The 15,364-nt window shown below is 32.7% G+C and overlaps 2 protein-coding genes across 2 annotated transcripts; both read right to left on the bottom strand.

The window, feature by feature from the left end:
- Positions 1-1,710: 1,710 nt before the first annotated feature.
- LOC133673872 (uncharacterized) lies at positions 1,711-5,830 on the bottom strand. Its single transcript, XM_062094797.1, has 4 exons — positions 5,321-5,830; positions 2,980-3,461; positions 2,519-2,763; positions 1,711-2,211 (listed from the first exon to the last, which is right to left on the bottom strand). Exons 2-4 carry the CDS (start codon positions 3,426-3,428, stop codon positions 1,970-1,972), a joined length of 936 nt encoding a protein of 311 aa, XP_061950781.1. The 5' UTR covers positions 3,429-3,461; positions 5,321-5,830; the 3' UTR covers positions 1,711-1,969.
- Positions 5,831-13,881: 8,051 nt separating this feature from the next.
- LOC133673651 (endochitinase A-like) lies at positions 13,882-14,849 on the bottom strand. The gene has a single exon (XM_062094487.1). It carries the CDS (start codon positions 14,755-14,757, stop codon positions 14,119-14,121), a length of 639 nt encoding a protein of 212 aa, XP_061950471.1. The 5' UTR covers positions 14,758-14,849; the 3' UTR covers positions 13,882-14,118.
- Between the last annotated feature and the right edge of the window lie 515 nt (positions 14,850-15,364).

Here is a 15,364-nt window from a genome sequence, read left to right as displayed (position 1 = left end):
ACATCATGAAAGCAATGGGTTAATTAATTTAATGGTAACAAATACTCCCATTTTTATTAAACTTATTCCAACTTAGGTGACTTATTCCAACTTAGGTGAACTTGGGATTTAGTTAATATGGATAGGTTCAAATTAAATTGAATGAAATTTTAATTAACTTAGCATGTTCATCTAAAAAATTTCATCATGTTATAATTTTATGAGTCAATATATATTAAACTCGTAAAATTATTTTACATAATTTTATGAGTCAATACATGTTAAAAGTGTAAAATCACTTTAAAAACTCAAAAATCATTAAAATCATACTACAATTCGGGTAAAATCACAATTTTAAAATCAGTTTTACAATTTCAACTAAAGTATATATACTGCACCAATTTTTCACCTCCAGCCCTCAGCACCAGCACCAGCACCAGCCACCCATGCAACATTTACCCTAGGCTCTTAATTTCTTTCTCTCAATCGTTTAACAATCAACCATCACCAACAGCCCTCTCTTTTTATTTTTATTTTTGACTGCGTCCTCTTCCCTAGCCATCACAAGTTCCAGACAGTAACATCCTCTCCGCCAGCAATTGTAAGTTATTCTGTATTTCTTCCTTTTTTTCTTTTGCGCACTGGCTAAGGATCATTTTACAATTACTGTTCTTTTTTTATTTTCTTTTCAATTTATGAATTTCTTTCAAGTAATATACTTGTCTATTCAAGTATTTATTTTTTTTCTCTAGATTGAAAAGGGTCAGTAGCCCTAGACATGGAGTACTTGGTTTTTGGGATCAAAAAATAACGGTGAAAATTGAATGCCTAGAAAGGTGAAGACGGTGCTATACCATTGCACATACCTTCTTCATTTTCCCCCCACTTTCCCAAGTAGGCAATCGAACTAACTATGGTTAGAATTGGATAGTTGCTCACTAATCTTTCTTTAGACAATTATGCATAATGGAAAAAAACAACACACAATTCTTGTTACTTGCACACAATTCAAGCTCTAGACCAAAGTTAGTATAATTCTTATTCCTTGCAGTTTTATGAGCCAGACGTAACCACATTAACACACCCTATCAGTTGATTTTTTGTTTTAAATTTATTAATTATTAGTTAATAAAAATCTATAATCATGAATAATTATATTGTATTTTTAAATTATATAAATTTTTATTTAAAACATGTATTTTAGTACTTGAATTATGAATTATATTTGAGTTTTTATTTGAACCTTGTATTTTAAAATACTTAAATATACATGGAAAAAATTTTCCTTATGATTTTGCGATTCTTTTTTACAATATAAGTTTATATTATATTTTTCATGCCGTATCAAAAATTAAAAGAAAATCACAATATAATATAACATTTGCAAATTTGATCATCATCACAATTTAATTCAATTTATAATAATTTAAATCAAAAACTACAAAACTACTACAAGTATATCATTTTATTATTAAAATCACTTTCAAAAACAATTTTAACGAATCACCTTAAAACTGCTTTTTATTCAATTATAGTTTTAACCATTTAACCATATACATTTTATCCATCCAGCCACAACTAAATGATTATCCTAAATCAATTTTTTTCAAACCATAATTCAAAAAATTATCACAGTATCAAACACACCCTAAATTTCTGCCCGAGGTCCAGGAACCCAAATTCTACAAAAATTTTAGTAAACCTAGAGGACACTGTTTGATACCAGCAATGTTTCCAAAAACAGAAAATATACTGTTACTGCTATCCTTGATTGAATCAAGTGGCCTCCCAATCGCCAAGAGAGTGAGATACAAAAGCACGAACACGATGAAATGTTTTATGGCATTCGCTGCCTATCTTTTAAGTCGGAAGGAAAATAAAAATTGTTGACCAAATGCCATTGGGCAAAATTCTCTTTCAAAACTTTTCTAGCCTCTCAAATACAAGGGCTATAAACATTTGGATGTCTAACCTGTCACGTGAAGTTTCTTCATGAGAGACATTTGAGTCTTGAAAATGTCAAATAGCCAGTGTGACCCCTGGCATCAGCACATGGCCTAGCCTTGATTGTAGGAGAACTTGAGCTGTCCTGCACAGTGCTTCCTTCACTTGACCGTTGTCTCCTCTTGTACGGAGGAGACCCAACAGAAAGACCTTCATCGCCCTGGCAACTATCCATTTTCCCTTCGTGAACTTCAAATGTCCGAAGGAGAACCTCAAATGTCCTTATATCTATATGCCAACACATACACATTAGTGTACCGAAATAGATGCTGGATGAGCTTATAATAAACTGCTTGACCAGAACAAATATACAGAAAAACTTTTATCATGCAAACACTGCAAAGAGAGGGCGGAGAAATATCCTATATAGACTGCACAAATTTTAACAAATAAAATGTGTTTTTCTAAAGAATTGATGAACCCCCATGACAGTATGAGAAATCAAATAAAGAACGGTTCCATCTTATTGAATGCTAGACTGTCTTTTTATAGGTACAAAGCCAAAGAGGTTCAGACAACAATACTATAGATGTACCTCTAAAGTTTGATTTTAGAGCTTCACATGTGCGTTGTACTTGCTCAATGCAAGGTGAAAAAGAGCACAAAGTCCCATCTTGTTTCAACATTTTCCCAGCTGACAGAATGGCCAGCCATGGTTGGGGTAGGTCCAGAAATACAGAATCAGCCAACCCAGAATACTCATCTGGAAATCCCTCGCCTTGGATATCTCTTACTCCCACTGTAACTAAACAGCCTACTCCTGTGCTTTGAAAATCTTCCCTAAACAAATTAAAAAAATAAAAGCAAAGCTTTAATCTTATTGCAATGAAATCAAGTACAAAACAAACACAATGTTATTGCTGCCTCATTCTATATTTAAAGTTTGAATTGTTCACATGTTTGAACAAGTAATAAAAACAACCTAATATGAGTTGAGTTGAGTTGAGACTTACTTGAGAGATATAAGATGGAAAAAAAGGTAAGAGGCGTGTTTACCTGGCAGAGGCAGCCCTTTGTTGATGGAAATCAAAAGTATATACGTGTCCTGTAGGAGCTACAGCCCTAGCAAGAGAGGTGGTTAAAGATCCACTGCCAGTTCCAGACTCCAGCACCAAAGAACCAGGAACAATTTCCAAGTAGGTAATGAGAAAAGAAATATCAGCAATATACAGAATCTGAGTCCTGTGGCTTAAAACCAGAGTCCATAATTCAGGAGTTGGAGCTAATAAGTAAACAAAACCTCCTTTATTACTTAAAACCTTGGACCCAAAAGGCTTTCCGATCCAATCCGAATGTTTAAAAACACCAAAACGGTTTTGAAGCACTGATGCCTCACATACTTTCACAGCTTTCATTACATCTCTCTTCTCGTACACAATAACTAAATCTCCATCTTTAATTGATCCACAAAAGGATAACTTTTTTTTCCCATCACTACACAACATTTTCAATTTTTCAATAGCTCCAATGAAGCACCCCTGCCAAAAAAAAAAACACTCTTATCATTAAAAAAAAATACCCTGAACCATAACTATATCTCACTAACCAAACCATGCATTAATTAATCATTACTTACCTGTTAGTTAAAATATGATGCTAATCGCTATATGTAAAGCAGCTACAATCGAGAGACAAATACAAATCCGCGTGTTTTGTTTACAAGAAGATAAGGGTTTCACTTTGTCTCTTCTCCTCTCAATGACTCAATTCTTTTCCATCAATTCTAAGAGATGTGTTTTATAGAATAAACATGATCCTTAGGCTTTTTATACTGTGTTCTGTAGCAGATGTTGTCCTGTTTATATCCTATCAAGTGATCAAGTTTTTTTTCTGAAGGTAGGTAATTTTTTAAAAAACTTCGATGGGGTATTCACACAACCTTTGGTGTACAGGCATTCTTATCATGAACTCTATATGTGTAGTATTTAACTATAAATTTATAGAAAATACAAAACCTGTATACATTAATAATAAGACATAAAACTCCTATAGTCATTTTCATTCTCCTTCGCAGCTTTGCTGTGAGCTCTACTATTAGATTCAACTTCATTTAGTTTTACAGCTTGCTTCTTCTTTCCTTCTAGTACGAAATTATGACATGTATTATATCACTGAAAACAAATAACCTGTAGTTCTATTTATTTCTCTCTTTTCTCGACAAAATACTTCCTCTCAAACTCTAGTTTGGGACACTCAGCTAAAAAAAGTCGACAACAACCTTTTATTGTTTTTCCTTCCTTTTCTTTAATATGGTTGATATTTTTCTCTATCTTTTTGTTTATTTCTTGTAGTTAGGACATGATTTTTTCGGATATGATTCTAGATTTAAATGGGAGTTTTATATCTCTAGATCTAGGAGATTGGATCCTCTGAACAAATGTTTGGAGATTGTATCTGTTATTTAGATAGAATTGAATGTATTAGATGGTTAAAATCTACTACCATAGTGCCTTATGGTGTGGTCCGTTCCCCATTGATTATAGTCCTTGCTCTCTTGAATCCACATTCCTTATACATCACTTTCTGGTTTGCTTAAACCTAGCTGATTGGTTTTTACAAGCTGTCAATTTTGAGAATCCATTGCCTTTGATTATTTAAGAACTAAAATATACATTTAAGTCATAAATGACTAAACTAGTTGGGCAAACTAGAATACATCATGGTGTTGTCAATAAATCTTGCTTTAGGGAATTGATTTCATACATGGCTGAAATAGTTGAAGTTTCTAGAGCTCTAAATTTCCGTCCAGATCTAAACATTATTGGGCTATATCCTATTTTAAAATTACCTCCCTAAAAGGCATTAGGTGACTGAAAAAAGAGTTTGTAAAACCATTGTCCATGCCCATTAGGAAGCGAATGGAGTGGCAGATTCTTTAGGGAATCAAAAGGTGTCTAGATTAGAGGTTCTAGTGGTTTGGCTTAGATGGTCTTTGATAAAGCATTAATCTTTTTGCTCAGGAAACTAAGAATCCTAGCGAGCTGCTGTCCTGGGCTCAGAAGATTGATTTTTTGCTGCGCTATTTTGGATATTCTATCTATTGCACTAGCGTCTTACCCTCTTATGATGTTGCTAACGTTGGTTTGAATTGCTACTATGCTATCCACTTACTTATGGTATTGGTTTGTTGTTTTTTAAGCTATCAAGCTCTATTTAAGCTTATGGTGATCTTTTCTGGGCATGAAATGGTCTTGTTTCATGCTTTCTTTGGCTTCCTTTTCCAAATCTTTTATTTCTTCTTCTTTTCAAGTGGCTTATTCTGCCTCTTTTAGCTGTGAATGCGAATCCATTTAGGTTTATCAAAAAGACATAAAGGCATTAAATGACAGGAGCTTACCTGTCAGATCAGCTGCGCCTTCTTCTTCTCCACCTTTGCCCACTTTGGTTGAGGAGATCGGCTCGAGGGAATGTTGCTGGCGCGGTGGCTGTCGGGGTCGTTTACGGTATGGAAAAGAGGATGAATGGAGGGGTGGCGATGGAATGGTTGTTCGGATTTGGTTTTTCCGAAAAATTAAAAGAAAAGGAGAAGAAGATAAAGGGGGGGAGATGGCGAGGTAGGGGCGTGGGGTTGCTGGTTCGGTTCGGCGGTCGTTGTGGTGGTTGTTGTGGCTGGCTGAGGTGGAGACGAGGGAGGGCTGACACGATGGTTATTTATGGGTCGGTGTAGGAGTGAGAGTTGCCGTTTTCCGGCGAGGTGCTGTTGATGGGGATTGGAGTTCAACCAGCGGTGGTGGGAAGGGAGGCTGGTCAGCTAGGGTAAGGAAAAGGGAGGAAGGATGAAAAGAACGAGTGAAAACGAAAGAGAAGAAGGAAAGAAAAGGGTAAAAAAATTGGGTGTTTTTTTAGGGCTTTGTCAAGAATGAAAAATAATTTTTTTATACGGGAAAAATAAGAATGAATAGAAATTATAATTATTTATTATAAAATAAAAAATATAACATAAGATAAGATAATCATCTTAATATTTTATATTTCTGATAATTAAATTATAAAATATAAATTTTATTTTATTTAAATTAAAAATTATGATAAAAAAATTGTACATGTTAATTCAAAAAAGTCTCTTACATTATATTTATATTTAAAAAATAAATTTATGAAAATATTTAAAAAAATTAAAATTTTCATTGTTAAAAAATACTGTACATAAAAAATACAATACTATTCATCATTTAGTTTTTTTATTTGAAAAAAGATTAAAAATTATAAAGAAAAACGGTAAGGAATTTTAAAAATATGTTTTCTAAACTCAGCATAATATTTTAAAATTTTCAAAACTAGTTATTTTAATTTTTCTTAATTTAAAAATATTGCATTTTAGCATTAAAAATGTGTTTTCTGTTTTTTTAATTAAAAGATAACCATTTCTGCTTTTTCCTATATCTCATGTATACTTTTGCAACTTCTTTTATTTTTGTGTGTGTGTTTTTAAGAGTTAAGGTTCCCATATATATATATATATATATATTGAGAACTTTACGCAACACTTTATGTTTTAGAACTGAAATAGAAGCTAAGGTAAGCTGTAGAAGCAAACGACTTAGCTACATCGCTGTATGATCTTGAGCAGCATCGAAAAAGAAACGGCGAAGAGAGCATTTCTTCTCTATATTTTGGTCTCCAACCCATTCTGTTATAAATGGAGATTTATTAAAATTTATTTTTAAAAAAACATTAATGTAATAATATTAAAAATAAATTTTAAAAAATAAAAAATATATTATTTTAATATATTTTTAAATAAAAAATATTTTAAAAAATAATATGAACATCCTCTCAAATAATCTCCTTAAATTTCTGAAAATACAAAACCATACCAAACTAGAAAGATAGAACCATGACCGGAGCAAAAACAAACGCCCCATTGAAGATCAGAAGATAGAACCATTTTCACTAATAGGTTAGAAAATATAGTTATAGTTGTGGTTTAAATTGTTTTTTATTTAAAAATATATTAAATAATATTTTTTATTTTAAAAAAAAATTATAACCAACATATCAAAATAATATAAAAAATAAAAAGAATATTTTTTAAAAAATATAAATGAGCCCAAATCTAAAAGGGAAAAACATAGACGTGCTTAACCAAGCCCACCCTGAAACTTGGCTGCCCAATGACTGAAAGCTAAGAGCAGCCCAAGCATCTGTAGGCCTACACTGACCCAATAATACAACAGCTACATTAAACGCAGTGCTCTTTTGTTCTTTTTGACAGAAAGCAATGCAAGCCTACTTGTCAAGGACTGCTGGATTGTGTATTTTTCCTTCCCTTGCTAGAAACTGCTTGGGTTACATCGATGGAAAAGTGTACATTTTCAAAGAATAAGAGTTTTTGAAGAAAGGGTTGCTAGTTAAGGCTGATTTTGCGAGAGGGTTATCACACACTCTGTTTATAGACCCTCTGCGTATCCTTCTCTAGAAGCAACGATACAGCACTTTATCTGGGCAGAAAAGGACTGGATAGCTTCTTCTTAACGCCTTAAACTGAAGGAGGACATCTTTCTATAATCAAAGAGGCTAAAATTTCCCATCATTTCTGGTGTTGGCCCAGAAACATGGGCTAGAGCTTCATAGTTCTTATTAACATGGTGCACTCTGCTACCCATGCTAGATATCGAGCTCGCCGAAAGGAGTTAGAGATTGGTGATCTCCCAAGGCCCGTGCTTTCTGAGCCTTCCACCAAGAGTCCAAGGCCATTTCGACCCATAAATCAAGTTTTTACTTCTTGACGGCCTCCAGAAAATCTTGATTGTGTCATTAAATCGGTTTAATTTCAAGTTGATTGATCTCAATTCAGAACTTTACTTCGTTGGTTTTAAAAAAAAAAAAAGAGCTGACATGGTTAAGTTCAAATAACCTAATGAATTAACTTATGACTCGTTAAATCTAGTTATAACTCAATTTGATTTTTTTAAAATAAAAAAAAATTAAACTTGATTTGATTAATAATTCAGGCCTTAAACTAAATCATATATTATATATTATATTAGGTTTAATAACTTTGATTCCGATTCATGTAATTTTCTTTTCCATTTTGGAATTACAATTTAAAAGTACATTGAGAAAACTTTCATTTGAACTTCTTTGATATATTTTCAATGATATCTTTTATAAATATATCAAAACTATTTATATCAAAATCATTAAAATAAAAACTCTAAATAAAAAACCCTTTGAAATTACATTTTTAATTACATTATCCAACACATACTGAATACCTTTTGCAATAATTTTTTAGACAATCAATCAATACTGTCAGTACACTCAAATGGGTTCATCTAGCTTTTGTTTATTACTTCACTTGAAGAAATACGTTCAAGGTCTCATGTCTCCACAGAGAACTGGAATTATAAGGGCACGGCAAAAAAAAATCATCAGAATGACAGTATAAATTGCTAAGCAGTATGCCTGAGAAATGAAATACGTCTACCATTATCAATAAACCGGCACCTATTTCCGACCATGCTAACCTATATGTCACCGAAGTGCAGATAACGGCGATGGTGGCTACGACTAGCTTGCCAAACCCTCTACAATTTGATGAATTCTTATCTGCAGCCTGATACAGCCACCGGCAGTTTGGATTTGATGACTGGGCCTTCCCTTTTTTTCATTATCATTATTATTGGAGGTGGCGTTGAGATTTCTCCGTCCTTTTTCTCCCTTGAATGATTTTGACGCCAATTGATGTTAGAATAAGCATGAACCAATCTTCTTCTGGAAAAAGACAAACGCAGAGATCAGTCTTCACTGAAAGAAAAGTCAGCTGCGTAAAGTTGCATTAGCCTTGGTGGAAGTGTGTCACACTACCACTTTAGTTCCATACCATTTATTGGTGATTTCGTGGGTGATTACCTAGGCTTGATTTTTCATTAAATCGGATAAGATATTTATATGATAAGATCTAATTAGCTTAGTAAAATCAAATTTAAAATCAATTTAAAAATATATATAAAAAATAATATAAAAATATTTTTGACATCAGCACATTAAAAATAAAAACACAAAACTAGAAATTTATATTTAATTAACTTAAAAATACTTAAAAATAATATTTTTCACATCAGCACGTCAAAATGATCTGAAAACATAAAAAATAATATAAAATAAAAAATAATTATTTTTTTAAATACTTTTAAAATACAAAAACAAACATTTTTATATACCCTTTTAATATTAAACAAAAATAAATTAATAAAAAACTGTGTTGCGCACATGGACTATGGAACATTAGTTGCATTTTACTAGAAGCAGCCCTAGTAAAAGTGTAAGGAAAAAAAACAAAAAAGGGTGTAAGCACACGAATGTAGAATCGACATCTATCCTTATCCTTATCGACATCATCAATACAACACCTCCGAGGCTGGTACATGCACATGTGCTGTGAACAGCCATGGAGGAAGATGACAACATCCTAACAAGGGCCTACTCTCTATCATGGAAGCTCTAATCAACTACACTCTAAAATTCTCCTAGGGTGATCCATTTTCCACCATGGGCAGTACATTTTGTCTGTCGTCCAAACAGACACCAGTTCCTGAGTCAGCAGCTACTCAGATATCTGACTCACCCCTTTTCTTTTCCTTTCATCTTCGGATTCTCAGTTTGATGGGAAAGCGCACAAGATTTCAAGGGATTGGATTTCTGTTCTTGCAAGGATTAGTAAATATAATCTCGGTGAGAATCTTACATGTAAGATGGACCTACAGCTCCCAGCCATGCATCTTCATTACAAACTTTTTCTAGAATTGATATGAAATATTAAAAAAAAAACATAATTTTTTCTCCGTGACAAACGCAGGAATCTAGAAGATAATGTTCAAGAGGATTGGTGTGACTTTAAATTAGATTGCTAGAGGCTCTCCAATCTCCATGCTGTGTATTAATTTTATGAGAAAATGGATGCCTCTGGTCCCTGGTGCTGGCGTGACCCCTCACAGCTATATCCCATTCAATACGTGTCTTTTCAATCATGTGGGCTGCTTTTGGTCTCCCCATTTTGAGTGTTTTTGTATGGGAGGAGGCCCAGTGTGGGTGCCACCAGCAAATGGAACAGATAAAAGGTTAAATCTTACATCTTCGTCTGGACATTTTGAATCCAATTGTATGAGCAGCTGGTTTCCTCCTTTTCAAATTATATATTCTCTCTCAATTCTGAGCACCTAGCCATGGCTTTTTCTCTTCTTTTTCTTGCTCAACAATTTGGAATATTAAATTGTTTGCTGGAATTGTAGTTTATGACAGATTCAGTAAAAAAATTCTTTAAATTTCTTACAACCTCTCATATAGATGCAACTGAGCAAGGATTTAGGTAAGGGCATATTTCTTGGATTATAGTTCGGAGATCATTCACCACCTGAGGTTGAGGATTGTCTTAAAAAAATAAATATGGTAATGATTGTTTTTTTAATTATATTTTATTAAAAAATATATTAAAATTTTATAAAATATAATTTCAGCCGCGATTTCTCTAATCATGTTAAAAAACAGTTTTTAAACACATACTAAACCTAGAGACAAGTAGATTTACATTTTAATTTTGGTTTTAAATAAAGCTCTGACATTGTCAACCATGTTACATTTTCTTTCAGTAGGCATCACTCATCATCATCATCCATCTCCTTATCCCCCACGACCCTTCTTCTTTAATCTGTCTAAATGATATTTTTCTCTCCCTGATTGCGATTACAAGATAAAACCTCATCTGCAAGCAAGAAGACTTTTTTTATAGCATGAGATGACATCGAACTACTTGTCTTACATGGACGATACACGTAATTTTTACAATATTTTCTCTGATTTCTCAATCCATAGCTAATGATTTATACAGAGTGGGATTTCATTTCTGTGTTTGTTTGACCTCTTCTAGTACAACTGTACAAGTCTTGTGACAACGACAATCGTCCCAAAAATCAGCAGCTGCCACTGCCTTCCTCCTTCCCTTGCACCCACCACCCCCACCTATCTTTTTCAAAACCTTATCTTCCCAGGAGCTGTTTTCGAGGCAGTCCTCCGTATGGTCTGCACTGTAGATTGATGGGCATGAGAGGTATCATTCAAAGCTTTTTTTTTTTATCCTTTGAAGTTTTGTTTGAGTAGAGACAGATCAGTTATAGAAAATCTATTCACCCAGAAAGTCGAAGCGGTTTGTGTATATCTCGGAGGCGACAATGGGGTTCATAGTAACGAGTCCCGCTATAACACCAGAGCAAAATAACCGGGTAATCTAAAAGTGATTTAAAATTAATTAAAAAAAACCGTTTTGAGAGATCAAACCAATAAAAACAGGTTAGAAAACTTTTAAAAAGTCGATCTGGTTCCGTTTTTGCATATAGACACAGAAAAAAAAATCATTATGGCATCTAAATTACAATTTTGTCCTTTGAAAAAAAATTAAGAAGCTTTGATTTTGAGGATAATATGATCTTTTCTAATGATCAACCTGGATTATCAAGGATTATTTTCATCTTTCCAACTTTTTTTTAACATTAAAACAACAAATTTACCTCTCGTTAAAAAAATTATTGATCAGGTGTATTTCTGTTTTTTTACAAAATAAAAATAATAATTTTTATGCCCTTAGAATATTACAAAATTAAGGCATGTATTTAGGGTGATTTCATCTTTTCATATGAATTTTTTTATTAATTCTGATAGTTTAAACTTTTTGCTCTTGATAATTAATTTTGTCCTTTGAAAAAAAAATAGAGAGCCTTGATTTTAAGGAGGATTTGGTATTTTCAAAAGATCAACCAGCCATTAATGAAGGGTTATTTTCATCTTTCCAACTTTTTTTTGAATTAAAACAACTTATTTACCACCATATTAAAAAAAAAAACTATTGGCCAAGTGTATTTTTGTCTTTATGTTATTTTACAAAACAGAAAAATAACTTTTATGCCCTTTTGAATAGTAAAAAATTAAGGCATGTGTTGAGGAGAGATTTCATCTTTTCACATGGTTTTTTTATTATTATTAATTTCATAATCATGAAAGATAATTTGAATGTTTTGACCTTAATGGTGAATTTTTAAATCAATACACTGCGAGAATGGGGGCCTCGCGTGTTAGCATATGGGAAATACAAGTCTTTTTAGCATAGGGAAATAATTTGATTTACATTTATTTTTTAATTTTTTTAATTTTACTTTTAGTTATTTTAATTATTGTTAACAATATTTTTTATTTATTTACATAAATAATTATCAATTTTATTTAATTGAATGTGTTTATAAGTGTTTAAACACACAAAAAAACCACGCTTTACTAAAATACTGATTTACTAAATAATTTATGGGGTGAAACTTTACTTATTGGATGTCATATTTATAATAGAGTATGTTCTAAAAAAAATATTTTTTTCTATGAAGCATGAAATGATAGAAAATCAAATCTGAAATATTTTAAAATGTGAGAGTGTGTAGCTTTTTATAAAGTTTTTTATCAAAAAAATAAAATCCAGGGGTCTTAATAGTATTTTTGTTGGTTGTGCACAAAATTTAAAGGTTTATAGGCTTTTGAATTTAGAAACTAATGTAATTATTGAATATATATTTATTGAATTTATCAAAAATAAATTTAGAAGTGATTTAAATATGCAGGAATCAGATCTAAAAATAATGATTCCTCGCTCAAGTGAAAAACATAAAAACTTATAGATAATAGGTTTAAGTGAAACTAAAAAATGTTAAATAGTTAGAATGAAAAAACACGTAGATTAAAATTTATTTATATAAATTCTATTGTATTTTTAGTTAAGGTAATGGAAATACAATATTAAAAATAACACCCATAATTAAATATTAAAGATGATTCATAGACCTTCCATGAAGCTATGTGTTTTTTTAGGGATGTTGCATTTTGAGTCTAGACTTATGTTTAGCATGTTATTTTTGTGTATTTTTTAATTATTTGTATGTGTTGATAACATAATAAAGTATTTTAATTAAAAAATATTTTTAAAAAATATAATGCATATTGTCACCAGGACCAGAATTCACCTAACAGTTATTTAATATAGAATTGTTAATAATGTATTCCCACAAAAAAAGAAATGTTCTTCAACGTTTTTTCGTTTTTCTGTGATTTTAATTTTGCACGAATTCTTCTGCAATTTTCATTTTTCTTTTTAATCTTACGTTAGCAGATTATTTACATGAAATATACTGTCATTTTTTCTCCGTTTTCCTTTTCTCCATTTCAGTTTTCTCAGCCCTTTTCTTATTTCTCATAAATTTCCAAGCAAGAATTTCTTCTGATATTTCATTGAGAAAAAATCTCAATATCTTTTTTTTCATAAATTAATGAATCTGCATTTTATGATATAATTATTTAATTTAAATTTCTCCTATCAAGTGACCAAATAATATCACGTCATTTCCATTATTAATTGAATATATTAATCACCCACTTCAATTTTATTATTATTATTATTATTATTATCATAAATGATGTTTCTCCAATCCAAGCAGAGCATAGGTTTGTCCTTGTCCAGTATAATTTCTCAAACTTCTAATTTCCAGCTCAAATACAAACACATAAATTTCCCGGCAAGTGAACATGCACACCTGCAAATAAAAAAAATAAAAAAGAAGCAAAGTTAACCAATAAAAAACACCCTTACCTCGACAAGAAACAGAAACCACATAAACGAATACGGTGAACGGATGGATCATGGGCGTAAACAACACGCGCACAGCACAAAAACCCCTACACGGAGTTCACAGAAAAGGTGAGACCGAACGGAAAAGACAAACGGAAGAATCCACTCACAGCTGGGAAATTGACATGGTTTGATGAAATCCACAAATTCTGATAAACGGATTACTTAGTTTAGTTAATTTTCAAGTTAGATTAGAGTTGGTTATTTGTTAATTTTTGTTGGTTAGAATTTTGAAGTCCTTAAAAATGACTTGATTTTGCAACTGAATAATATAGCTTTGATTACTATACACACTCAAAAGCCATGTGTTATGTATCTATATATTCAAAAAGTCCTGTCGTCGAATTGTGTTACGTCACCGGATTCCGATAACAAACTTCCCGTCCCGATTTCCACGCGCCACCACTGCAATCTGAGTCCAGTCCTCGTCGGGTGAGCAAGCAAATAAAAACTTTTAAGTGACCAACATACCCTTAGGACTCAGCTTTTGACATGACGGAAAGCCGGCTCGGTCGGGACTGGAATGCTGTACGCCGGCGTTGTTGGTGAGAAGACGGCCGGATCAGAGCGGCCAAGGCTCTTCTCACCAAATCACCTTCCACGCCGCCGATTCTCACTAGCGAATTGGTCATGGCAGATCTTCTCGCATTCAGCCGATTGTTGTTTGAAGAGTAATTACTTGATGAGGTAGAACTGCCAAACCCCGTGCCTTTATGGAGGCTACACCGGAAAGAGCCTGGATGTGTAGACGGCGAACACATGCAAGTCCGTTTAGGAGTGCCCTGTTTTCTCACTACCTGATGGTGGTGGCTCCGAGAAGGATTGACGGTGGAGATTGAGCGGTTAGGAGAGACGGCATTTAAGCGGACGGATGAAGAAGGCGACGGTGTGGAGTGCCCGTACATGTTAACCCGTGTAGGCGATGAGGATCTGGTGAAGAAAGTTGATGAGCGAGACATGAAACTTGAACTTGAGTAAGCGAAGGGGCTGGAGGAGGCGGAAGCTGACGGAGATCTGGAGAAGTGCTGGTGGAATCTACCGGATGGAGAGAGAGAGCGAATAACCGGACCGCTCGAGGTTCTTCTAGAAGATCCAGTGGCCATGGCCGCCATTTTGATGGTGGTTGTTCTGTTCTTAGGGGTTGCAGTAAAGAGAGATGAGGAGAAGATTGTAGGGAGATAAAGAAAACTGTTTTTCTATCGAGTTTGGCAAACCTAAATTCACTCTAGCGATGTATTTATAGGGAAGGAAGGGGAGGAAGGGGGTGTTCGATATTTCGCGATATTTTGAGGGGTTTAGGATATTTTAATTTAGACTTTCCTCTAGACTCCTTACACATTTGATTATTTACATATAGAGAAGAATGTTTTAGATTTCTTCTGTTTTAGTATTTCAGGTCATTAAATATTAACATTGTTATGGACACTTAAATTTAGTGTTCATGTAGAGAAAAAATAATTTGGCCTTCTCTAATGCAAAATTAATTTAAAAAATCATATAAAATTTTATACAAATATATATTGGTTGTTATTTTATCACATGAGATTGATTTTTTTTTAAAAAATCATTTAAAAAAATTCATATAAAATTAATTTAGATTGTTATTTTATTCATTTTATACAAACAATTGATCTCTTTTATTTTATCATGGTATTTATTAATTCTTTCCAATGCATTTAAGGAAAAAAAACATCCAATCTCCATGTATTAGTTTAGAAC

This window comes from Populus nigra, chromosome 15 (assembly GCF_951802175.1).
Source record: "Populus nigra chromosome 15, ddPopNigr1.1, whole genome shotgun sequence".
NCBI lineage: Eukaryota > Viridiplantae > Streptophyta > Magnoliopsida > Malpighiales > Salicaceae > Populus > Populus nigra.
The sequence above is the reverse complement of the archived record's forward strand: the minus strand, read 5'-3'. Positions and strand labels throughout refer to the sequence as shown.